Source organism: Cornus florida, unplaced genomic scaffold (genome assembly GCF_030987335.1).
Source record: "Cornus florida cultivar Cherokee Brave unplaced genomic scaffold, ASM3098733v1 CherokeeBrave_3.0.0_Hap2_Chr07, whole genome shotgun sequence".
NCBI lineage: Eukaryota > Viridiplantae > Streptophyta > Magnoliopsida > Cornales > Cornaceae > Cornus > Cornus florida.
The window spans coordinates 864287-891026 of record NW_026775577.1 but is presented as its reverse complement, the minus strand read 5'-3'; the positions used below and the strand labels follow the sequence as shown (position 1 = coordinate 891026).

Sequence of the window (26740 nt, the reverse complement as noted above, 5' to 3'; positions counted from 1 at the left end):
GTCATTTGTTTCATATCGGATCTGGATAAAAAAGTGATCAGATATATAGTATTACTAAATAGCTTAAGCTTTTGAGTAAATGAATAACCGTTCATAAGTGGTATGAGTCAGACCAATCCTTAATCTGATTAATCTGATACTATGCCAAGTGCCCGACTAGGAAGGCAACAAGGGATGGGTGAATATGTAGTACTACCAAATAGTTTAAGTTTTTAATAAATGAACAAATGTTCGCCCGTTACTCTAGGGATGCGTGTTGAAACTTTTATTATGTTAATCATTTTTCAACTAAAAAAGAAAAATAAAATAAAAAATAATAATAACAACAGACGACGTGGCTTAGTCCTAGTTTCCATGGAACAGTCCGACCTCCTTCCACAACACCAACGGGCTATTCAACGTCATTTTCAGCACCTTCCGGATATCCATAGCAAACAAACCCTTCAAATCGTATGATGATATTTGTATGCATTTCTCTCTGAAAAAGCCATAAAACAACATTCTTCCTAAAAATTTGGGAGCTAAAGGATACAATGGGGACCGAAAATACCACATCTGTGGGAATATCAGAGCCCTTGCTACCTGAAATTGAGAAAACCAGGGACGTTGAATCTGAACATTTGGAAGAAATCCCAGATTGGAAAGATCAGATTACGATCAGAGGCTTGGTGGTGAGTGCATTGCTGGGGACACTATTTTGTATCATCACCAACAAGCTCAATCTCACGGCGGGGATCATTCCAACCCTAAATGTCGCCGCTGGTTTGCTCGGATTCTTCTTTGTCAAGTCATGGACCGGCTTCTTATCAAAATTAGGGTTTTCAATTCAACCGTTTACCAAACAAGAAAACACTGTCATTCAGACCTGCGTGGTTGCTTGCTACGGCATCGCATTTAGTGGTACAATCTCTTTTTTCCTTTCTCATTTCTGTTTTAGCTCTTTGTTTTGCCTTGTTTTTAGGTTCATATCGTGACATTTGTAAAACATGGTTGCATTAAACTTCATCATCATCCTTGCCTTGTCCATCACATAATTTCTCAAATTTTTTTTTTTTAAAAAAAAAAAAAACTATAACCATTGTCTTATATTATAGTTAAGTTTTTAAGTATATATCATGCTTCATCGTATCGCGACCATTTTTCAAGTCTGATATGTGACCAGTATTGGCCAGTTTACAGACTTTGTCCATATATATATATATATATATATATATATATATTACCTCACCCAAAGTTCTGTGCTTAAAACTAAAAATTAAGTACTGAAAATTTTAAATGCTGAAATTTTACGTAAAAATCTTTGATACCTTTTTTTTTAAATGGTTAGTGATAAGTGAATATCTCACACTTAAAAATTTAACCCATTTTAATTGACATTTATTCTTTTAAGTGGTATCCATATTATGTTAGAATAAACACTTTAATACTAAATTGGGTTATCGAACAATACCTTAGTTTTGGTTATCTCTTTTTTTTTTTTTCTTTTTTTTTTTTTTTTTTTTTCACCTAACATGTTCAAAATTATTGATGTTTCGTTTTTAGTACCCCTATTTTTCATCTCAAGATTCTCATTTTTGCGACTTAAAGACATGCTTCTTGTTTCTTTTAACATCTCTAAAAGCTTGTTTTTGATAAAAAAAATCTCATTATATTGACATGATAGTGTTGATTTTGTTCATGTTTCTTCTTTCTTATTAGTCCTACCATGGTTACCCAAAAGTAATCCCAAAAATATACAATGGTTGGAATTATTTTTTCGAAAAGAAAGGTTACCATGGTAACCTCTTAAATGGTGTTGCTGTATCGGAGGATTACCAGATAAAACTGGTATGGCCGCTGACGTAACGATAATGCTCTCTCCCTTTGTATTCTATAATTAGATATATATATTGATAAAGAGAATTTAAACAAAAGATAAGATGACGTGGTTCAACCGAGTAAAGATAACCTTGGCACAATTACAAGTTCAAAGGGGTAAATCATCTCCCCAACAAATCTGGCAACGAACAAATCTCCTCTGATCTCGCAAACGAACTGAGGGAGAGCGGTTATAAGAATGAGACCCTTCCAGTCAATTAGGTATGACGAAAAATGATTATTAAATTCCTACCTTTCTTTTAGCCCTCCGGTGACTGACTTGATCGTCGAAGAGCTCTTGGCAGGCGCCACACCGGCGTCGTCAAGATTCATTGATCTTCTACTCTCTTCTTTGCATGAAAACGGTGTCGTACCGGGCCGTGCGGATTTCTTCCCCGACAGTTGGTGCCGTCTTTGGGAAACGACAATTCCCTTAAATCAATAAATTACTCGGTTGGGTATATGCATTTGCGGTCCGGTATGGTAACTGGAGAAGAAATATCGTTGTAAGGATCTAGTCAAAGAGAATAGAAGGGTTGGGTGAACACCCAGATGTCCTGAACAACCAGGAATGGCTTGTAGCGTTGGAACTACAGGTCTAAACTCTGAATCAGGGTATGGACCAGTTGATCTAGCAAAATGTAGCGATCCTGCAACATCTTATCCCAGCGGGACCACCACCCAAACAAGAATTGTCTGACCCATATCCTCCCAATCTGAATGATGGGGGACAAAACGGGGAGGACCGAGATAACGATCCTCCTCACGAGTTCGAGGCAGAATAAAGCCAAGTTGGGAACCGACATAAAGAACCTCCTCCTCCGCCTCCGCAAAATCCCCAGCCTCAAATAGGCACAACCTTCTGTGTTGAGGAGAAGACAGAGAAAGTTACCTATTTCAACCTGCAAATCGAAGATCTCAAGGCGAAAATGGAATATGTAATGTAGGCTATGAAAGGGAAAGGTCCTGCCGCATAGATGACTTAGTGCAGAGGACCAACTTGCCGTTCAACCCTGCCGTTATGAAATGCCCCCTGCCTAGCAAGTTCAGGATGCCCTCGTTTGAAAGCTTCGATAGGACCAAAGATCCCCTCGATCACCTGGAGACCTTTCAAGCTCTTATGCATTTACACGTCGTGCCAGATGAAATCATGTGCCGAGCTTTTCCCACGACACTTAAGGGATCAGCAAGAGTTTGGTTCAATAAGCTGAAGCCAGGAACCATCAACACCTTCGAAGAACTGAGTAAGCAGTTTATGAGCCACTTCATTGCAAGTCAGAGGCATAGGAGGCCGGCCACCTACCTGCTGAATGTGAAGCAACAAAAGGGAGAGTCGATCCGGAAAAACATCGCCCGATTCAACATAGAGGTGTTGCAGGTAGAAGAGGTGGACGACAAGGTGGCTTTGACCGCTTTTATAGGAGGACTCCAAACCTCTAGATTCTTGTCTCCTTATCAAAAGAACCTCCCACCAGCATGGCAGAGTTGTTGATCAGAGCGCAGAAGCACATGAACGCTGAAGACACCATGAATGCACGGAAGGAAAAGGAAGGAGAGGATAAGAAGAGGTCAGCCCTTAGCGCCAGGGATGAAAAGGAAACCAAATATAAGAAATCATTCTTCAGCCAAAGCGATAGGACATATCGTGAGAAGGACTCAGATAAGTATACCGACTACACTCCTCTGAATATGTCAATTGACCATATTTTCTTACAGATCCAAGACGATGCGTCTTTGAAATGGCCAAAGAGGATGGAGTCTGATCCAGCGAAAAGATCTCGAGATAAGTATTGCAGGTTCCATCGGGATCATGGGCACACTACGGATGTGTTTTGACCTTAAGAATTAGATTGAGAATCTGATTCAAAGGGGTCACTTACAAAAGTTCGTTGCCAATAAAGGGACAAGCCCTAATAAACGCCTCCTGGGGCAACAATTAATTGGGGAAATCAGTATCATCTCTAGATAAGTAGACTTGGGATGATGAATCCAACTAGGCTCAGAAGGCTAGCATGATAAAAATTGCCTCACAGCTGGAATTAGCCTTATCAAGTTATTCAAAATAAAGACTGGGGGCATGTCAGTTAATCATTTTAAATGGAGAATAGCTCCCTCACATGTTATTTTGTTTTCCAATAAAGTCACCATCACCAATGAGATGGATGACCCTAATTTTTTACGCAATAAGATATTATGTTTTCAGTTACCTACCTATGTGGTAATGCTTTACAGAAAGCTAACAAAAAACCAAGCTCTTTTACTAAAGGGATTAGGCGAGTAAAGCTCGTGAAAACAGTTCCTTTACTAAAGGGATGAGCTAAGTGAAGCTCGTAAAACCTAATTCCCTTACTAAAGAGATGAGCTTAGTGAAGCTCGTAAAAATTAATTCTCTTACTAAAGGGACGAGCTGAGTGAAGCTCGTAAAAACTAATTCCCTTATTGAAGGGATGAGCTAAGTGAAGCTCGTAAAAATTATTCCCTTGCCAAAGGGATGAGCTGACTAAAACCCATAAAATCTACAAATAGTATGATTTTCAAAAGAAAAATCTAGCTTTACATCACTAAGAGTTATTGACCATGGGTTTGAACCCATGTCCTTCCAAAACAGAATCTTGATTTGGTATCTGTATTAATTCCACCATTGGGAAGAGTACCCCGATATACTGTTCACCTTGGAATAGGGAAAAAAAAATACTGTTCACCTCGGGAACAGTACCCGAGGTGACACTGTTCACCCTCAGGAATAGTCCCCCCCCGCGTCGGGGGGGTACTTTTCACTCTGGAATAGTACCCCCGGGGCACTGTTCACCTCGGGAATAATGCCCGAGGGTAAAAAAATTAAAAATTTATTACTGTTCACTCGGGAACAGTGGGGGGTATTGTTCACTCTGGAATAGTACCCCCGGGCACATGTTCACCTTGGGAATAATGCCCGAGGGTAAAAAAATTAAAAATTTATTACTGTTCACTCGGGAACATTACCCGCGGGCACTGTTCACCTCGGGAACAATGCCCGAGGGTAAAAAAAAAAAAAAGTTTTTACATTGCCAAAGCCAGACGAGCAAGCTTGGGAATGGGGGGGAATTGATAAGGAGAATTTAAATAAGAGATAAGATGACGTGGTTCAACTGGGTAAAGATAATCTCGACACAATTTCAAGTTCAAAGGGGTAGATCATCTCCCCAACAAATTTGGCAACGAACGAATCTCCTCTGATCTCACAAACGAACTGAGGGAGAGCGGCTGTAAGAATGAGACTCTACCAGTCAATCAGGTATGATGAAAAACGAATATTAAATCCTTACCTTTCTTTTAAACCTCCGTGACTGACTTGATCGTCGGAGAGTTCTTGACAGGCACCACACCGGTGTCGTTAAGATTCATCGATCTTCTACTCTCTTCTTTGCAGGAAAATGGTGTCGTACCGGGCCGCGCGGATTTCTTCCCTAACACATAGATTTAAATTTGATATATGAATGGAACTTTGTTTATGTATGATGGTTTTTCTAGGTAAAAAAATGATAATCAACCCCGTCTCTCTCCCTCTGTGTTATGTAAAGTCACAAGGAAAAAACATTTCTAGAGGGATGATGTTATATATAATATACGAAATGAGCATACTCGAAACATGTGATCTTTAGATGGATGTTTGGTGAGATAAGAAAGGATAAAAATTGGAAATGCTTACGTACGTGGAACAATTCAAGCATTTGCCAATGGGAAAAAGTTACATGGTCAACATTGAGGATAATGTTAGGGAAGAGTATGATCAAAATTAATTCGGATTAAGATAGTAAGGAAAGATATAATCTTGTGGTTTATTAAAGTTGTGATATTAGTTAGAGGAAAATGGCAAGAAAGGATTTATAGAACCATATTCAATTAATTGGGATGATTCTTTGTTACGTCGACTTGAGAAGTGTTTTGCTGTTGCAAATAGATTAGTTTTAACCCTTGCATACTCGCACAATATATTGCTTTGAATTTTTCTCCATAGCATTTAAAGCAAGTCTGTTTACTACTTGATAAAAGGAAAATGTACAAAAAGAGGCAAGGGATCAAACCAAAAGCCAAAGGTTCATTGCATGCTGACATATATCATAATTTGCAGTGAGTCATGAATTTGCATTTATTTTAATTTCTCACCAATCGAAACAGCCCAGCAGCTGTTGTTTTTGTTTTATTATTTTAAAGGTTTTAGCCAGCGATTAAACCCTGAAAGCCCAACCTTCTGGACCAACCATTCAAGAACAAGGCCCAAGCAGCGCCATATAGAGCCTAAGTATATCCAAGCTATAAGAGAACAAACCTTATTTGATCTCTGAAAACCCAGCCCAACTCCATTTCTAATCTAGAAGAAGAGAGGGAATACAAGCTAAACAGCTGAAGCTCCATAAAAACCAACGTCCTAGAGATCATAACAAACAGAATCAAAGCCTGGATGGCTTCCTCGAATAGCTAAGAGACCACTGCTCTGCTGATATCAACACGGGTGTTTTGGGACCCATACTTGTATTGGTTGCGTAATACATTTACCTACTTTGTTTAATTTTGTCTTTGCATTTGTTAGCTTTGTTTGTTCCCGTCTTTGCCATTGTGTAGAAATGACTAATGAATGGTTGTTTTTGGAAGAGTAATTATTATGTTTGGAGTATTTTAGGTAAGGGAAGTTTATACAGAATATGGATGGGCCAATTATTTGCACATGAATGACTGTATAAAAACCTTAGGCCAGTTTGTGCTGTGGAAATCTGCTGTTTATCACATTTATTATGACACCTAGTTGCAGGTTGGAAGCTTTAAAAGATGCTCATTAGTAGTACAATATGTCAATAAAGGGAAAATGGCATGACTCATATATATATATAAAGGGAAAATGGCATGACTCATATATATATATATATATATATATATGTGTGTGTGTGTGTGAGTCATGCCATTTTCCCTTTAAAGCTCCGTGGTTCCATAATAAGCCAGCAAACCACACTTTGCATTAACATCACATCTTAAGTTTTGAATTATCTTTTTAGAAGTCCAAGAATGACAATTGTTGTTAGCATAGACTATCAACTATTAGATTACTGATATGAGAATGGTTGGTTAATTGGTAGTCACAGGTATTTGCACAAATCCTTTTGTGAGGACTTTTGACTGAAATCCTTTCTCAAGTTGTGGCCAAGGTTTTCCTAAGTCAAAGGACTATTAAAGGCTGATGATGTATTAATGATGAAAAGCTAGTTTTAGTAAAAATGGTTTTAAAGGTTATATAAAGATTGGAGTAGACCAAGAGTTTGTTTATTATGTTGGTTCGGTCATCAATATGCAGTGAAAGGAAGTGTGCTTTTGTAATTGGGCTGGGCATTAGGAGTTATGCCCTCTAAGAGGCATGTATGGAGGTCTTCCCCCTTAGAAGAACGGTTGAAATTCAATAAAATTATTACTAGTAGAACTATTTTATCTCATTTTCAAGTTGCAGATTTTGTTTGCCAGTATACTTTATCACATTTCATAAGCCGTTTTTCATTTTACAAGTATCAGTTGCATTTCTTTGTTTGTAAGATTGAATATTCATCGTATGTTTTAACCATCTTGTGCTTGTACTATATCTTCAATCCTTCATATTTAATTGTTGACAGGGGGATTCGGGACATATTTGGTTGCAATGGACGACAGAACATACAAACTGATTGGTGTGGATTACCCTGGGAACCGGGCAGAAGACGTAAAGAACCCAGGGTTGTTGTGGATGACTGGTTTCTTATTTATTGTCAGCTTTCTTGGACTTTTTAGTCTTGTTCCTCTTTGCAAGGTACATCTTGATGTTCATATTACTTCAGTGTCGTCTTTGTTAATATTGTGTACGCTTAGTCTTCTTGAATAAGATAGTGGTATCCAATTAGCAGGTCTACTGACTTCAGTGATTGTCATTTCTGTTTTCACATATCTTCTATTTCAATTAACTTATCAATAAGACATAAGCAAATATAATCCTTCTCGAATAAGATAGTGGTATCCAATTAACAGGTCTACTGACAACAGTGATTGTCATTTCTGTTTTCACTTATCTACTATTGGAATTAACTTATCAAGAAAACATCAGTAAATATGTGTTTTTCAATAAGATAGTGGTATCCAGTTAACAGGTCTACTGACAACAGTGATTGTCATTTTTGTTTTCACTTATCTTCTATTTCATCTCTGTTTATTACAATTTCAGGTTATGGTCATGGATTATAAGCTTACATACCCCAGCGGAACAGCCACAGCAATGTTGATCAACAGCTTTCACACAAATGCAGGAGCTGAACTTGCAGGGTAAGTAACGGATACTTGGAGTGTTATATGTGTTTTGTTGACTAAAAAAAAAATCAAGAAGAATAGATGTATTTTATTTTTAAGTCATGTTAGTGCAAAGCTTGAAGGAAAGGTGTCTATATTAAGTTTCGAATAGCACATTTCGATTTCATGAGAGACTTGATTTTTATCATCCACTATTTTGTCATCTTAAGCCCCCTGTGGAATTAATTAGTAGTTCTACTTATTATAACGTGATGTATGCGCTGTGAAAGAAGAACTCTTAGAAAACCATAATCTGAAGGACTTCTGAATTTAATCAATTTCTGCAGAATTCTCAGCTTAGAACAATCCAACGCAATTCCTTAATCAAATACAAATTTAAATGAATAATCCCTACCATACTTGATACACTTCTATTGACAATGTTGTTTAATGAGAGAGATGCTGTAGAACATAGCGTATGAGGGAAGGGTCTCTAGACTAGTATCATTGACTTCACCTCGTACATAAGCTGATCAAGACTTGCTTTGGTCAAGCTAGTGTTTACGTTCAAACATTTTCTCAAGATTGTAGTCCTTTTTAGCTGATCTATGAGGCAGGGGCGGAGCCAGGATCTTGAGGTGGGGGGGCCAAAATTATAAGCAACATTACTTGGCTAAAACTTTTGGGGAAAAAAAAATACATTACGGACGCAAAAATATTCTACTATTTATTAGATTCATATAAAAATATATCTATCTAAACTTTTGCTAATTTATTTAAATAAAAAAAATAGTTATTTAAACAAGCTTTTTATCAAACTTTCTGAACAAACACCAATAAGATTTATGCCAAAATTATAAAAAAATTTAATTAAACAATTAGATTTTAATTATAAAAAAAAATAAGAAATTCATGCAAATCAATTTAGACTAACTTAAATCAAAGAATATTGGCAAGTAAAAAGAAAAAAAAAAAAAGAAAGTGATCGGTAAAAAGGTAATTGAAAGAATCGTGATTCAGTTGGAAGGATTTTAAGATAGTCACATTATGGAAAGAACTGTGTTTGAGTTGAAATTTTAAGATAGTCACATTAAATTTTTATATGAGTCAGTTTTTATCGGGATTCTATAGTAGTCATTTAAATCACTTTCCTTTAGATTATATATAAATTATCTTTTGTTAAATGCTAATTAAAGAAAGAATTTTTTTTTTTTTTTTTTTTTTTTTTTTTTTTTTTCTTAGGGGAGCCAAGTATAGATTTTATACCATACATGCTATATTATTATTTTTTTTTATCTATACTAAAAAAAAAAATTCCTAAAAATTAGGGGGGGACATGGCCACCCCCAGCCCCCCCTTGGCTCCACCCCTGCTATGAGGTGAGACTTCATCTTATTGCCTGGGCCTCTTTTCATTTGAAATATTTTTATATTTGTACTATGTTGTCTTAGGCATTCATTTCTTATGAAATATGGGAATCACATCCTTGTAGCACTTTGTGGTGTGGTATAGCAATTGTGGTAGAATATATACAGGAAGAAGTGTTCTTCTGTCCATTTCATTCTGCTCAGTAATCTTATAGCTATGGTCTTTCGGATGATATGTCACACCAAGCCTTGTTCAACTGTGCTGCAAGTGTGAAAGGAAACAAGGAATGTATTTCTCATCTTATTAAACACACTAGTCACTAGCGGAGCATGGAATTGGTTTGTGGGGTTTGAAAAGCTAGAACTAGTTGATTTCATCAAAGCAGCCAAAAACGTCAATTATTTTATTTTTTAGCTGGATGACAGGATTCTATATATGGTCTACTTTCCATAGTGGCTATTGTCTACAAATTGTCACCAGGTAAAAAAAATAAGTGGCCAATTTTAGTTATAATAGTTCTTATCCTTTTCAATTCTGGTATAATAAGTGAGAGCTTATAAAAGGTTAAAAACCAGTGTTGGTCCCACCCATGTGAGATATTGGGAGGGAAGAGGAGAGAGAAACCTAAACTTTGACTTAATTTTGCACAAAAGGACTGGTCTTAGAATTGAACTGTGATCTCATGATTGTCAGCTTGAGCCATTACCGCAGCATCCAGAAATGGCCTCTACAGATAAGAGTTCACTATTGTTGATAAATTATTTCTTCCTCCACCTCTTTTCTAATCAGTTTTGTAATTACCTTGGAGATGGTGGAGGCTCAATTTGGAGCTGTGATTTCGTAGTAAAGTTTTCTTGGAATTTCTTTTCTTTGGAGTCATCAATTTTCCATCAATAACTGAGGAGAGAACTCAGAAGTTTATGCTGCATTTTGTAGCTGTTGGAAGATGTTAAACCATTGATAGTCTTCTTTGTGATTCAGTTTCAACACTGAAGCTTCTACATCTAAAAAATTCCTACATAAACTTCCATTGTTCTTGCAAATTCAAAATCTCCAAGCTTATTACAAACCTGAAAAGAAGTATAGAACTTTTGTAATTCCCAGTACAACAGATTAGTCTTTTACTACGAAAATGACTTCTCTCTACCATATGTAGCTAACTAAAAAAATGTGTGGGGACATCGGATACTTCATGCAAAATAGTGTCAAAGATCAGGCTTGTCTTCTGTCTTGCTAATGGAGATCATGATCGGTCCCATGTGGCATGTAGTAGGCGTGGGAGCAAGTTTTCTAGGGTTATGTATTTATTTATTTTGTTATTTTTTTAGGGTTTCCTAATTTTTAGTGTTTTAGTTTGTTGCCTATAAAAGGCTTCTTTGTAACAAGAATTATTCAGACTTTGATTTGACTACTATTGCTAGTTCTTGGACATCTCTCTCCTCCGTTCTTCTCACCCTTATCTTATTCTCGATCTTCTTACTCCTTTCTGTCTGTCTTCTCATCCCCTTCTTCTCTCTTCTACTTCTCATGTCTTCTCATCCCTTTCTCTTTCTTGTCCTGCATCACTTCCACTCCCAGCAGCCCATGTAGTAGATCAACGTTAGCCTGGACTTGAACCTTTGAGCCTTGTCCTTTGGGAGAGCACTTGATGCCACTCAATCTAACAGCTGGTGGCACCTACAGGGTTACCTTCTCACACTCTGTCATGGCTAAATGAACTAAAACTTCATTAGAAATCACAGTTCCATATGCATTTTAAGCGTGTCTTTGATGTATTAGTTCTTGTTTCTTTCCATTAGCATATTAACTTTGAATAGTTATTACCTTGAATAATTTCAGAGAAATTTATTGAGCATTTTGTTGGGCATCATGAAATTGATGCTCTAGCATGATCTGTTTGTTTCTATTTTAGCTTAAGAATGGATTGATCATACTCCAGTTAAAAAAATAAAAAATAAAATCTTTAAGCACATTTCTCTGCTTTTCGTTTTTTTTTTTTTTTTCCCTTACAGGAAACAAGTCAGATGTCTTGGAAAATATTTGAGCATTAGTTTATGCTGGGGCTGCTTTAAATGGTTCTTTAGTGGTATTGGAGATTCATGTGGATTTGATAAATTTCCTACCCTTGGATTGACTCTATTCAATAACACGTAAGATTTTTTTTTTTCCTTTCAGTTTTAACTGATTTTAGCTGTCAAATTATTTTGTTTTCTCTCTCTTCCTCCCCCTGAAGTTTCAGATTTATTGGGTGTCGTAAATTTATGTTAGCAATTTCTATGTTGCCTTGCTCTTTGGTTTATGGTCTCCATCTTTTATTGGTATGAAATAAGGGCTAATTACTTTGTTGCTGTAGCTAACACGTAATGGGATACCTAAAAAAATAAATACATGAGTAGGTAAATAATAATTAAGAATTGTATAAGTGGACTGTATGATTTCCCTAATTCACTGTCTGTATTTTGTTGGAGCATAGTGTATGAATGAGCAGTTTACTACATGCCCTCTTGCCTAGACTCCATCTTTTGACGACCGTAAAGACGGTGTTGAGAGTTCAGTCCTTGCTGCTGATTACTAAATAGGAAATATTACTTGTTAAACACTTTATGAAGCTTGGTAATACTCACACACCCTCACAATGCCCACTATGGGGCTTGAACCCTCACCTTCTGCCTTTTGGGTAGGAGTGTGTATACCACTGGGCCAATGGCCCGGTGGTAGATTTGTATAATATGTTGAATATGCTTAAATTTTTATTTTATGCTCATTGCTCAATACCATTTCTACATTTCTTGCTTCAGTTCTTTGCATAAGGCCTCCAGATATTTTTTTCTGGCACAAACTGCACTAATATCGCAGTTAACTTGTATTGGAAACATTGCTCATGCTTACATCACTCCATAATGCAGGTTCTATTTTGACTTCAGTCCAACATATGTTGGATGCGGTCTTATCTGCCCTCACATAGTCAACTGCTCGGTTCTTCTTGGAGCTATCGTATCATGGGGATTTCTCTGGCCCTTCATTTCCCAACGTGCTGGGGATTGGTATCCAGCTGGCCTTGGTAGCAATGATTTTAAAGGTCTCTATGGGTACAAGGTATGGTTAATCATTTTCTATCTGTAGGCAAAGTCTAACTGCATTTATCTCCAGAAAGGTCCATAATTATTGAAGGCTTTTGCTACTTACTTCTTGCTCATACCTAAATGTAAAATGGGAGGTACAGTCAGTACTAATGAGGCTAGTCCCATCTCACCTGAGGCCTGGGTTTGGAGGCTCGAGGTTCCTTTGAGGCACATACCTAGCTTGCTCTAGTAACAACATTGTACATTTTCTTCGTTTTTACCCCTTTGGCAGTTAAGGTATTTATTTATTTTAAAAAAATTCTATCATCTAGTTTTTGGCTTTAATTATTTTTAACCTTCTAATTTTAGGCTAGGGATGTTTTCTTCCTCTCCGGTCCCCCCCCTATTGGTTTCGTGCTGATCTGACCACCTTTCTAACACATCAAAAGTCGCATTATTTTGTGAAAGTATGTGATTTGTTTTCAACTATAACTTCCCTTTTATTTGGTTTTAAAATAAGATGAAAATTTTCCAAAATGTTATCCTCCAATCATGGACTCGGGTACGTGCATCGGGTATGGGTATGCATCCACGCGTCGGACAGTGATAAATATTCATTTTATTTAATATTTTTATTTTATTTTCTAGAGTAAATTAATGTATTTTTGTAACATAATGTTTCACTGATTTTGAAGTAACAATATAATAATATGTTTTCCTTGGGTTTCGCTCCCCTCTTGAGCGTCTTTTAATAATATTCTTTTATTTATCAAAAATAATAATAATAATATGTTTTCTTAGGGTGTCCAACCAAAAGTGTCTGACACTTATCCCACACCCATGTCTGAGTAATCTGTCACACGGGTACTTCACCTCCTTTTGAAGAGTCCATGTAACATAGATTCAGAGAAGAAAGAGGAGCATGACAAAGTACCTGATCTTGATGGCCACAATTTATTAGACTTGGGACATTTTCACACAACTAATTTAATGGTGGGTGGCTTGTCACAAAGTCCAAGCCATTACTTGATATTTCACCAAATATATCAGAAGTCCAGTGAATGCTTGTACCTCGAAGTTTCTTTAGAAGTATCTTCTCTGCTTGAAATTAAAATGTTGCAGCTGGGCTTCCTAAGGAATGGACTTATGGAATAAGCTTTGTATTATTATTATTATTTAATAGATCTTGTAGTGCTAAAAGAAACGAGATTCCTCATTTTATATTTGTTCCTTTCTTCTTCTCTTTTATGGTAAAGTTGCCTCTTTATATTAATATCTGATGCTCTATCACTGATTTTCCTGCCCTTCAACTTTGCAGGTTTTCATAGCCATTTCCCTTATCCTTGGGGATGGCCTTTACAATTTGATTAAGATACTAGCTGTAACTGTTAAGGAAATGCGCAACATCAGCAGCAAACAGAAGAATCTTCCTCATCTTAAAGAAGTCTTAGGTAGGAATAAAAGGTCTCATAAATTCAGTGAATGTCTTACAGCCTGGATATAATGTTTTTATGTTCTGTAGTTATTTGCCCTGTCCTTGTTTATGCTGCTTTCACTTTGTTTGCTCTGTATGCTTCTCTGACAGGCAGTGAGATGATGTTAACTTAGCACGCGTATAAAAGATGCAATGTGGCCTTTTTACTTTTGCTTAATCAAAAAGTCTGACGTTGATTAGGGAGTATGCTGATGATAAGTTTTGTTGGCTAAAAAATCAGTGATCTGTTTATGATGAAACTAATTGACTTATAATATGATTGAAATTTAGAGAAGGAACTAGGATCTTTCAAAGTTTTTTCATTTGACTTGGAAATCATCTTCAAGATACTTTTTTTGAAAGAATTAATTTTTAGATTTTAAAGTTTGTATCTCAGAATTAACAGCTTTTAATTGTGAAATGGTATGAATAATCTGTGGGTTTTTACTTGCGTAGATTTGATGATGGATACTCCTTGAAACAAGGAGGATAAAATAGGATCTTGTGAATGATTGCATCAAATATGTTGGAACATTTGCCTTCTATAATGATATCAGAAACAATTAATTTTCTATACTTAATTATGTCTGGAAAGAATTTTTGCTTTGGGCGATTATAGAATCTCGCTAATAAATTGATCGCATTTATAAGCAAAATATTGTTAGTAAAAGTATGTTTAGCTTTAGCTTACAATTCCACCATAAGGTAATTGAATAGCAACATCTTACAATCTTAAGAGTCTACTCCCACTGTGGAATTAAGTGTCTATTTCTTAGTGGAGATGAATATAGATCGTTTACAATTGTATACAAAAAATAAAAAGCAATTTAGATATAAATTACCAAAAAAAAAAAAGAAAAAAAAAAAGAAAAAGAAAAAGCAAATAAGATATCGACATAATTACTCAAATATTATGTTTTGTAGAAAATAATTCAATTTAAAAAATAATTATTCTAATACAATCCTAATTTTATGAAATATAATTATCTGATTGGCCTAAGGACGAGATAATATGTTATTGATATTTTTAATCTCATATCGTTTTCCGAAAATTCAATTTAAGCTATAGTCATCTAATCTTTTAACTCAGTGGATTTGTGTAGTGATTAATGGGATTATTGATCATATGATATACCCTGTGCCAATTACTATCATCCTTGAGAAAATTGTTTATCAACAGTGAAACCACCAACAGTGTTATTCTTCCTTTATGTTGCTTTATTAGTTTTTCTAATCACTGATGAACCTTGTAAGCGTAACATGCATCTAGTAACATGTATTTCTTACCTTCTTATATGCTATAAACTGAGCCATATTGGGAATTAATTGTTCTTGGACATGCTTTGCAGATAGTGAGAGTTCCAAATTACTAATGGAACAAAGGAGAAGAGATGAAGTATTCCTAAAAGACAAGATACCGTCCTGGTTTGCAGCTTCTGGATATGTGGGCCTGGCTGCAATATCCACTGCTATAATGCCAATCATCTTCCCTCCCCTTAAGTGGTATTTTGTCCTCTGCTCGTATGTTATTGCCCCTGCCCTCGCCTTCTGCAACTCCTATGCAACTGGACTCACAGACTGGAGCTTGGCTTCAACTTATGGAAAAATTGGTCTTTTCGTCATTGCTTCATTGGTTGGAAGGAACGGCGGGGTCATAGCTGGGTTAGCAGGTTGTGGGGTTATGATGTCCATTGTATCCACGGCAGCTGATCTCATGCAAGATTTCAAGACAGGTTATCTCACTCTATCGTCAGCCAAGTCTATGTTTGTGAGCCAATTAATTGGTACAGCCATGGGTTGTGTCATTGCCCCTCTCACATTTTGGTTGTATTGGACTGCTTTTGATGTTGGTTCCCCTGATGGTACGTACAAAGCACCGTATGCTGTTATATACAGGGAAATGGCCATTCTCGGAATTGAGGGCTTCTCTATGCTTCCGAAGCATTGCCTGGCCATATGTTATGGGTTCTTTGTGGCAGCTCTGGTTGTAAATCTTTTGAGGGATGTGACTCCCAATAACATTTCCGAATTTATTCCAATTCCAATGGCAATGGCAATACCATTTTATATTGGAGCTTACTTTACAATTGACATGTTTGTTGGGACCGTGATATTGTTTGTTTGGGAGAGAGTAAGTAGGAAGGATGCTGAAGATTATGCAGCGGCAGTAGCTTCTGGTTTAATATGTGGCGACGGGATTTGGATAGTACCATCAGCAATCCTTTCCATTTTCAGGATCAATCCACCTATCTGCATGTCCTTCAGGCCTTCGTCGACTAGCTGAGCAGATAAACCATGTATTGTGTTGAATTTATTTGTTCTTTTGAGGTCGTTGGGACTGTACATGTCTGTTGTTTATAATATAGTTTTTTTTTTTTTTTTTTTTTTTTTTTCCGAATGATATTGTTTATAATATAATCATTGTGATTTTAGATCACGATTTTTGGTTTGAAGACTGCGTGCAAAGTTGATGATGAGTGAGAACATAGATATATAGTCTTATGGTATGATAATATAGGTTTTGAAATATAAGTGGTATGAGTAATGCTGAACTTAGCAATAATAATAGATTACCTATTTTGCAGTACCTAGTCATGCGATTGTTTAAATGGAGGAAAGCTATGAGTGTGATCATTTTCATATTTACTTCTTGTAGTTTCTAACGCCAACTCATTACACCCTCTAAAATGACAAGAGTAGATGCAAAAGACCCTATAGCTAGCCATAAACACCAGAGTTCTCCATCTTTTTGCACATTTTTGCCTTAACCAAACACCGGAAACCTAATTCATAAAAATGGTTGGACAATGGTACAAAAGAGGTCAATGACTCTTCTTCTCTGATCGGATCCTCCGGATTTTTTCCGAAATTCAGTCTCAGCTCTTGCATAATTTTTTTATTTTTTTATTTACTGTGCCAGAAGCTCTCGAGCATTGGGTAAAAGATGGTAGAAAATGTTGCTTTTGTCAACGCTTGCTGTAAATGCAATTTCATCAAACATCATTGAAACACTATAATGTTCTTTTTTGTTTCTCAGGTAAAAACTCCACACATTTGAGAAAGAAATATTAATTCTTGCATAGTTATTTTATCTATATAGTGTGTCAAGCTCTGCTGGAGTGAGAGTGGCCACAAAAAGTTAATTATACTTTTTTTTTTTTTTTTTGAAAAAAAAAATAGTGCTTTTTTTACATTGCAAGTGAATTTTTTTTTTTTTTGGTAAATTACAAGTAGTGAAAAATTGATTGGGTGAGAGTATTTATTTTTATTTTAAAAAATTTCAATCTACCAAAAATCCCAAAACTCAGTTCTCTAAAACAGGAAAGCAATAATCCGATTCCCAAGTCCCTCTCAGGTCTAAAGAAAGAAATATCAACCGCATAGTTGAGACTGTGGCCTCTTGGTACCGATGCCTAAGAAGTCCCATGTGTGTGTGTGTGTCTATATATATATATATATATAGAGAGAGAGAGAGAGAGAGAGAGAGAGATTCCACATCCATGAGTAGGAGGGCTTAGGCTGTGAAATGTTAATTTTCAAAAGAAAATATACTCCCTGGGACGGAGAAAGTAATAAATAGTCAAAATTTATTTCATTGCCATACAATAAACTACTCACATAATTTCATACAATTTATAGGTGATGAAAATAAAAAATTAGATTTCTTGTAAGTAAACAACTAAAAGAACTACCAAGGACCGAAAAAAAACAGAAAAATCACACACACAGTAACACACACTACAAAAGAAGTAGACAACTGAAGAAATACAAAAGAAAGGGAAATGAATAGGAAAAGAAAGGGATAGGTGATGGTGTGACATGTTGATAATGGTGGGAGGTGTGTTCCTAGCAAAGGGACTAATTCGTATACAGAGAGAGAGAGATTGGAGGTGAGTGATTGGTAGGTATTTAATGTGGCGTTAGTACCCTTTTGTTTTCTACCATTTAATGCAGTCCTCCTCTTCCCCTAACACAAGTCAGAATTGTGTGACAACTCCTTCCAATCTAACTAAATGTAATAAAGTCTTTGCTACCCTATATTTTTTGTATGTATTATTAGGTTTTAGTTGTTTCTTTGTTGGACTTATAAATAAGAATTTAGCTTTACTACACTGATTGATAAACTATAATCAAATTAAAAATGTTTGTCTTATTATGAGAAGTAAGTATAAAAATCAAGGGTAAATATGGTTCCAAAAAAAAATGTACAAAAATAAAGAGTGAATATGGTCTAGTAATTGCCCTGTGATCAGTTGACTTCACCTTTTGCAAGGCCTACTCATTTAGCTGCCCCTAGGCACAGTACTATAACTACTTTGGAGATTCCTTGAGCGTGGCTTACAAATGTTACAACTATAAATTAAATCCATCAACTTTAAAATGCCATCATTATATATATATATAAATATGAACCGTTATGCGTGTGTCTGTGTATATATATATATTTGTGTAAATCTGATACGTAGTAATAGATTTATACAAAAATTTTAAAATATTTATTTTTAGCTTCAACGATTATTTTATATTTTTTATGTAAAAATAGTTCGTTTGGTAACAACTAATAAGTATCATGTATGGACTCCACATAATTTTTACAAACCTAATTAATATAGGATTGATTCGTGAATGGAATGAAAAAAAGAGAGCAGAAAAGAAATATGTTAATATAGCTGTGTAAAAAGGTTGTGTAAAATACACAATAATTTTACACATTGATGACATGACAATGTATCTTAAAAAACTACTGGAGATAAAAATATATATATATATATACATAGGGATGACAGTGGGGCAGGGTAGGGCGGGGATCACATTCCCCATCCCCATCCCCGGTCAAATTTTTTACCCCCATCCCTGTCCCGCCCCGCATAACATTTTTTAAATTCTAATTCACCTTCAATCAAATCAACACAGCCATAATATTTTTCAATCTAATAATTTAATTAAACTTCAATACAATTATAGCAATTTAAAACATGATCAAATGTTTGATGCACAACGACTATGTTTTTTCTCTATACTGCGAGTGAATAGATCTAGGTTTTCACTTTCAGAAGTGAATATATTATATATATAGTTATGTAATTTAGAAATATTTTAAAACATGTAAGGGCAATAAAAATGCACTATAAACGGGACAGGGTGGGGCGGGGTTACCCTCTCCTAACCCCGTCCCCGCCCCATCCCCCGCCGGGGTTTAAAATACAATCCCTATTCCTTCCCCATTTCCATAAATAAGTCCCCAAACCCGCCATAAACAGGGCGGAGTGAGGCCGGGACTCGCCATGTATGGGAATTTTGTCATCCCTAATTACACATTATACGTGGCCCGTGTATATTTTATACAAAAGAGTATTTTAACAGATTGCGGAGATGTTCTTATGACTTATCAAATTTACACACAAAAAAAAAAAAAAAAAAAAAAAAAAAAATGCAACAATTGAAAATGCTCTTAGTTGCATGCTTTATAAAATTTTATAGAAAATATACACAAGCTTACACAAGGCTTTTTAAAAAGTTGGGACTTGGATGCTTAATTGATTGACATAACTATAGACGATGGATCCAATCTCATCATCATCTCTTATGAAAATATGTCTTAATTAGAAGACCATATATACATATACATATATTATTTATATGTGTATGTATGAAAGCAAAGGCCTTTAGCCTTTAGAAGGAAAAATTATTGAGATATTGGGGATGATATTTTCAACAGCTAGCTTTCAAAAGAGGGGCCTCCTTTTGTCTCCAAGATGGGAAGCACATTTGACAAGCAATGCAATGACCAACACACACATACCCCCACCCATTATTATCATCACCTAAGCAATGAATGGGTCTTCTCCACATCAGTACAGCAAACCTATAACTCAAAAAAGATGAAGAAAATGAAACGAAATTCTATCTATGGTCTCACCTCTTTTGTGTATCCATTCATTCAAAAACTCCCTAAAGTTGCTTAGTAATCAAGAGTGATTGGAAGAAAAGAAAAGAAAAATATAAAAGAGGAATAACTATGATAATACCCACTATGAATAGAATTTCATTGACTAGTGTACATAACTATTCACCTTGACTGTTAGCTGGGGTCGTGTTTTATGCTTAGATCTATATGTATCTTGATATGATCTTCAAAGCATGAAAACTACCTTGTCTTTAATCATTATTCAAGCTTTTCACTAATTAATATACCACTTAATCACTTCATATTTCCTTACCCTATATATAATTATTGTAATCTAATACTTAAAAGTGGGGACATTAATCATATCAACTTTCTCACTTTTGATTTTTTTCACAACAAAAGCAACTTTGGACTAATTACCCACCTACTATTTGACTAGGTTAATTCTAAATGGTGAAAGATTTTTCATGGATCCATCTCAAGTAAGTGAAAGAATTTTAGATCCTTAGTATGGTAAATTAATTAATGATCCTTTCATTTGATAATCAATTGATTCAAAATTTTTAAAAAATGGCACAAATTCCAAGTTATTTGTGTAAAACAAATATTTATCTGTAAACAAATAGTACTTTAGAACTAGAGAGTAATAAACTTCACCCATCGATATATAATCGAAAAGAATTTTGATCCGTATTTTAATGGTCCTGTTTTAATTTCTTTTCATTATTACATGGGTCAAATCATACATGTAACACTTGCACCAAACTCAAAAATCAATAAAATAAAATAAAAATCATAGAGGTTGAATGAGGTGTAATTTGTTTATCCTGATTTTCAACTGCAGTGAATTAATCACATGGGTGATGAAGTGTGAGAAACTATTTGCATCCAAGGCCCACATAGTATCTCCAAACAGAAAACTAATTGAAACCTCTCACATCCACACCTATTCATAACACCAACAGTACCTTCTTTCTGCTAATTCCATTATTTATTATTATATCTTCTTTAATTTATATTTTGTTTAACATATCTTAAGGATGGGCCTAGAGTGGGCTAGAAGCCAGCCCCCCCCCCCCCCCCCCCCCCAAACATTGATTGTGGTAGTGTGCCAGGTGTTTCAAAGTGGAGGCTCCACGTAGACACTTGAGTCACTTACAAGACATGGCATCATATAATGGTGTTGCAATAATATCATCATGCAGGAGGTAGAGCAATAATGAGAAGGGAATCCATGGATTGTGGGAATGGGGGCTTTTATGTGTGCCCTAGATGTGACGAATTTGGCTGTTAAAAGACCCTGTCATCCTTTTTTCTTTTTTTTGTTATCCTGGTGAGTAAAGGGCATGTATGTGTCAAAACTAGTCAAAACAAACCCACAGAGTAAATGACATATAATAATAAAATAATATACATCTATCGATCCATATATATAAACATGTTGTATATAAAATTAGTCACATAAATTTATTTTAAATTTTAACATATTTATTTTAGATTTTAACAATGTTTTATGTGTTGAAATTTAGAACAAATATATTGAAACCACAATTACTTTGTGCTTTGTCCTTTTGCTTTGATTCGAAGTAAAAGTAATACTTATGCTTTTAGGGTATATTAACTTATTTGATAACGTAAATTTTTTACAAGATTTGTAAAAGCAAAAATATGAAAGCATGTTTGGTAAAAAGTATTGTAAGTTTTAAAATTTGAATGGTCAGTTAAAAATGTTATTTTAGATTTTTTTTTTTTTTTATTAACAGTATTTTGCTACAGTGCAGAAACAAACAAAAGTATCATTTGGATGCTTTCGATTTTGGCCTTAATTTTGGAAGCGTTTCGATACTATTCAAAAGTATAATAAATATTACCAAACATGCTTCGTACTTTTGCTTCGCTACAGTACGCTAGTAAAAGTAAAAAATATGAAACAAAAGCACTAGCCAAATAGGTCCTCAATATCATTATTTTTAGTTTTAACGAACTTAAATTGTCTTTTAACATATTTACTCTATATATTAAAATTGTGTTAAAATGTAGAATATCATATTTACTCTGTATCATATTTACTCTGTATATTAAATTTGTTGCAATTGAATTTTATTTTGAAAAACACTATAACACGCTTAGATGCTACACCCGAGAATCCAAACTCATAAATAGATATTTATGTCTATATATAATGGAGATGTGAAATTGTAAAATAGACCCTGAATTAAATTTTGAGGTCCTTAGAGAAGGTACTTAATAACATCGGGATCTCGAGATCTACTTTTGCCTTTCACAGTTTCACTGTTTCACAGTTTCACAGCCCTTTACCAAAAACAGGGAAAACACATGAATATCTAGGACAAAGTTTTCACTTCCCAAAAAAAAAAAAAAAAAACCGAGAAAAAAAAAAAAGATTTTGAGGTCACCTTCTCCGATCAAAGAGGACTCCATAAAATAATACTATAATTTTTTTATTTTGTGCACACCCACCCTTTAGCCTCTGTTGATGGATCCCAAGGGCTCAAAGCAGCCACCACAGGAGGTTCCAACAGCCTTCTTGAGCCTCCCACAAGCGACCATGGGAGAGAACAAAGCAGCTGAAATTAAAGACTTCCAGATTGTGATTGCAGACAAAGAAGAGAGTGGGACTAAGAAGCAATTGGCCCCAAAGAGGAGCTCTAACAAAGACAGGCACACCAAAGTTGAAGGCAGAGGAAGGAGGATAAGGATGCCAGCTCTTTGTGCAGCAAGAATTTTCCAGTTGACCAGAGAATTGGGTCACAAATCTGATGGAGAGACCATCCAGTGGTTGTTACAGCAGGCGGAGCCGTCGATAATCGCGGCGACCGGGACGGGAACCATCCCGGCCTCTGCCTTAGCAACTGCAGGAGGCTCTGTTTCGCATCAAGGGAATTCTATATCGGTGGGATTGCATCAAAAGATTGATGAATTGGGTGGACATATTGGGGGGTCAGGAGGGAGTAGTAGGACCAGTTGGCCAATGTTAGGTGGGAATTTGGGGAGACCCCATATGCCCACAGCAGCAGCAGCAGGGATATGGCCCCCTGCTGCTATGAGTAATTTTGGGTTTCAGTCATCATCGTCATCTGGGCCATCAACTGCCAATCTGGGTAGTGAAAGTTCAAATTACCTGCAAAAAATAGGGTTCCCTGGGTTTGACTTACCAGTCACCAATTTGGGTCCTTTGAGTTTTACCTCAATTTTGGGTGGTACTACCCAGCAGCTACCTGGGTTGGAGCTAGGGCTGTCACAGGATGGTCATATTGGGGTTTTGAATTCTCAAGCCCTAAGTCAAATTTACCAGCAGATGGGGCAGGCAAGAATGCACCAGCAAGAGCAGCATCAACATCAGCAGCAACCATCTTCCAAGGATGACTCTCAAGGTTCAGGACAGTAGAATCGGAGCTGGGTTTTTCTGGTTAATGATTTGTGTATTGTATCACTGCACAGAAGGAGATAGCTGAGAATTCAGTTGGAATTGGACTTGGTTTGCCCTATCCTCTTGTCTCCGCAACTCCTTCCTAGTCTCCAACTACAGGTGCCTTCTGGGATTTTTTTTTTCTTTTGACATTTTTGTGTATAAATTATAAAGTTTTATATGTTACTGTTATTGTTATCGAGTTGTTTGTGGTCTGGAATGTGCAGGTGGAACTGTGCAGGGCCAAATAGCTTGGGTTTGGGCTTAACTTCTATTTATTTTGAAAAAGGCGTGTTGATTATAGTGTAAGTCATCCTTTTAATTATTTTGATCTCTTTAGGTCTAGATGGAGTCTTGATCAACTTGTTTGTGAAGATAAATATAAATTTTTGTGGCCATGTTTGTGCAATTTTATCTTAGATGTGGTAGCAGTTTTTGATTATTTAAGTTCTTATGTTTTTAACAAAAGAGGGCCAATATATATTCTCCATATATGGATGGCTGTCTGGTACTTGACTGTTTTGTGCGTCTACAATGTATCCCCATAATACCATTTTGGCTATGCTTTGCCTTGGAAACGATTCTAGCTCCTTTTAAAGAAATTTCGATTTCATACTAAGGATTTAAATCCGCATTATATCTGAGAAATTACTCGAATTTTTTTTATAATGTGGTACATTTTATCCTATTCCATATTTGGTGTTGGAGTTAATTATCACTAGAAATAAGAAATCTAAGCTTTGTTGTTAATTTTTTATTGCTGTGAGGGAACTCAATTTTGTTTGGGACATAGTGCTTACTCTAGTTGAGACTTCACAGGAGTTTTTATAATTGCATCTTGATTCTAATACAAAATAATCTAAAACAACATTTATCACTGAAGGTCAATTCTCATTCAAGAGACTTAATCTAACTTTTTCTATGCCAAATCTCCAAGTATCATCACCTAAAAGCCCTACTACACGTAGGATGCCCTCTAATTTCTAACGCGTGCAATTTGTGCTTAAAACCTTTTCCATAACTTTTTTATTTATATATTTTTATTGGTAGGTGGCATATGATACTAGTTCTTATTCTTACATAATTCATATTTAACTAGTAGAATTATTCTTTCTAAATTATACATGCATTTCCCTGAACTTTATTGGTTTGTTCCTTTTATTATATCAATTTCTACAAGCTCTTCCCTACTTAGTTTAGTTCAATTTTCATCTCCTGGATCAGTGATCAATCTTCCATACAGGACATATGATGTACATGTTCTTTTTGGTTCAAATGGTCTTCAAATGCTTACTCTTGTACCTTTTAAAGTTGTGGTTCTTATCCTATTTTTCGGTTTCCTTGTGTGAACTACTGAGACATAGCAAAGGTGACTTCTTGAGTATTATGATGACTCGATCATCTAATTGTTAATAACCATGGAGTTGCTCTTTTCTGAGGCAATTGAAACTTAGGTGATGAAATGCTCTTAAACCTTGCATCATAGGGACTGGAGTATCTTTCGAAGAACATCTCTAAAAGATCGAAACTAATTTAGAGGCGGCGAAAGATGGTAACAGAACAAAAATAAAGTCCATCCCAGTATCTCACGTGTTTAGACCTATGTTTGAGGCACCACTCTAGTCTTCATTACCTTCTTGTCGCTAAGGCCTTTCTGTAATTGGAAGTGTTCTCTCTCCCCTCTTTTATTCCAAACAGTCTCTTTCAGTTTCTATTCTTCTACATCCCCCGTCAGTACTGCCCACATGGTTAGGCACACAGCTAGAGACCTTTTTTTCCACCCTTAGTCCGTAGGATCTAAATATCTATGCTGACCGTTTACCTTGCTATATGATTTACCAATTCATTTCACATGTCATAGACATGAAAACCAAATAAATTTGCGCTTGAACCTTTTCATAAAGTTGGAAAATCTAAATTTCTAGCTTTGGATTGCAAATTTTATATGTTGACTCCATTTTTCGATACTTGTTAATGACATAGTGACTCTACATTATGCATGAATCAAACTTCAGACGACTGAGCAATTTATTAGTCTTTGATTCACTTACTTAGAAATGATTTACACTGTATGGTTTAAAAGATTATGAAACATACTTGATTGCAGACCAGACTTAGTATTGTCCCCCGTTGTTACTTATGCAAGACATCATTTCAGCATTTCAGTCCTTAGCTATGAAGAGTACTTATACGGTTAAGTAATGTCAGAAATAGTAGTCCCTTTAATTCTGGTTTTGTTTCATCAAACATTATGATATGATTCGAACCCCTCTGCACATTTGTTTTGACTCTTCTATGTGACATTTAGTTGATTGTCCCATCATGTTCTTCCCTTCTTTACAATTAATACTTTTCCATCCAATCTGGTGTGACAACCCACTTAATTTGTCTCCTAAATTTTTTCACACACAAACATTGGCATCCATACGAATTTGTTTTGGTGGTACTTGTTCAATTATCATACAACAAATGAGAGCTAAAAGGCCGTGACTTGGTGTTCCGCTACACCATCTTTCGTGTTATTCATGCCTCTCTCACTCTGATCAGCAGTTGATGTGATTTTTTCCAGGTGTGTAGACCATATATAGGTTCTTGATCCCTTTTATTGCTTTAAATTCGATTCAATCAATTTCTTCCCCAGAGGCATAAAACATGTTTGATAGGATTTTGTGCATTTGTAAACATGTTTTGAAAAGTCTCAGAGGCAGCATAAAGTATGGGCTAATGCCCACTGAATTTGAACATTCTTGAGCTCCATTTGATGACTAACTCATTCATGTGTAGCCTTAACTTCTTTGTGACTCCAACTCACTCCATGCCCGGCTTTCTGAGATGATACTTCCAATAAATCTTCTATACATTTAACTCTGTCATATATTGTGTGTTCTGTCTCATTGAAACACATAAAGGACATGAAAAGAAGTGAATCGCACCTGCAAGAAAAGCAAATTCAACAAACACGGTTATGATTTTCTTTTTCAGTTGAGATGTGACATGCATCCATGTGTTCTTGATCCGAAAACCATGCAACAATTGTACCTTATGCATCACAAGTATTTTGTTTCTTTCTAGCCAGAGTTGCACATCAACCAAACTTGATTGAACTAGAGCCATATTTTACATATATATGTTAATTACATCCCATGTACGAGGGGCTAATGGGAAAAGACTCTGTATGTTATATGGAAATGCATTAATTAAGTTGTAGTAGCTAGGTTAGCATAGAAAATTGGAAATATTATACAGTGATTGGACTGCTTAATTAATGCCTATGTTGTCTCTCATCTCTACATAGTGGATTTGGAGATTCCCTCCCTTTTGTGGTGAGATATAGCTAGCCCTTTGAGCCGGGGATGGAGCCA

General features: G+C 35.7%; 2 protein-coding genes across 2 annotated transcripts; both read left to right on the top strand.

Annotated features, from left to right (window-relative positions):
* The first annotated feature begins 263 nt into the window (after positions 1-263).
* Positions 264-16592, top strand: LOC132315637 (probable metal-nicotianamine transporter YSL6). The gene is made up of 7 exons (XM_059813979.1): positions 264-900; positions 7494-7666; positions 8075-8172; positions 11517-11654; positions 12411-12600; positions 13885-14017; positions 15390-16592. The coding sequence occupies exons 1-7, from the start codon at positions 534-536 to the stop codon at positions 16322-16324; spliced, it is 2034 nt and encodes a 677-aa protein (XP_059669962.1). The 5' UTR covers positions 264-533; the 3' UTR covers positions 16325-16592.
* A 5557-nt stretch (positions 16593-22149) lies between these two features.
* Positions 22150-23820, top strand: LOC132315636 (transcription factor TCP20). The gene is made up of 2 exons (XM_059813978.1): positions 22150-23498; positions 23606-23820. The coding sequence occupies exon 1, from the start codon at positions 22446-22448 to the stop codon at positions 23355-23357; it is 912 nt and encodes a 303-aa protein (XP_059669961.1). The 5' UTR covers positions 22150-22445; the 3' UTR covers positions 23358-23498; positions 23606-23820.
* The last annotated feature ends 2920 nt before the right edge of the window (positions 23821-26740 follow it).

What these genes read in the sequence shown, in the direction of transcription:
- LOC132315637 (XM_059813979.1), top strand. Translation starts at nt 534, where the DNA reads ATGGGGACCGAAAATACCACATCTGTGGGAATATCAGAGCCCTTGCTA. An exon ending in GCAGGAGCTGAACTTGCAGG is followed by an intron (nt 8,173 to 11,516) that starts GTAAGTAACGGA and finishes TTTCCCTTACAG; the next exon opens with GAAACAAGTCAGATGTCTTG. An exon ending in AAGGTCTCTATGGGTACAAG is followed by an intron (nt 12,601 to 13,884) that starts GTATGGTTAATC and finishes TCAACTTTGCAG; the next exon opens with GTTTTCATAGCCATTTCCCT.
- LOC132315636 (XM_059813978.1), top strand. Translation starts at nt 22,446, where the DNA reads ATGGATCCCAAGGGCTCAAAGCAGCCACCACAGGAGGTTCCAACAGCC.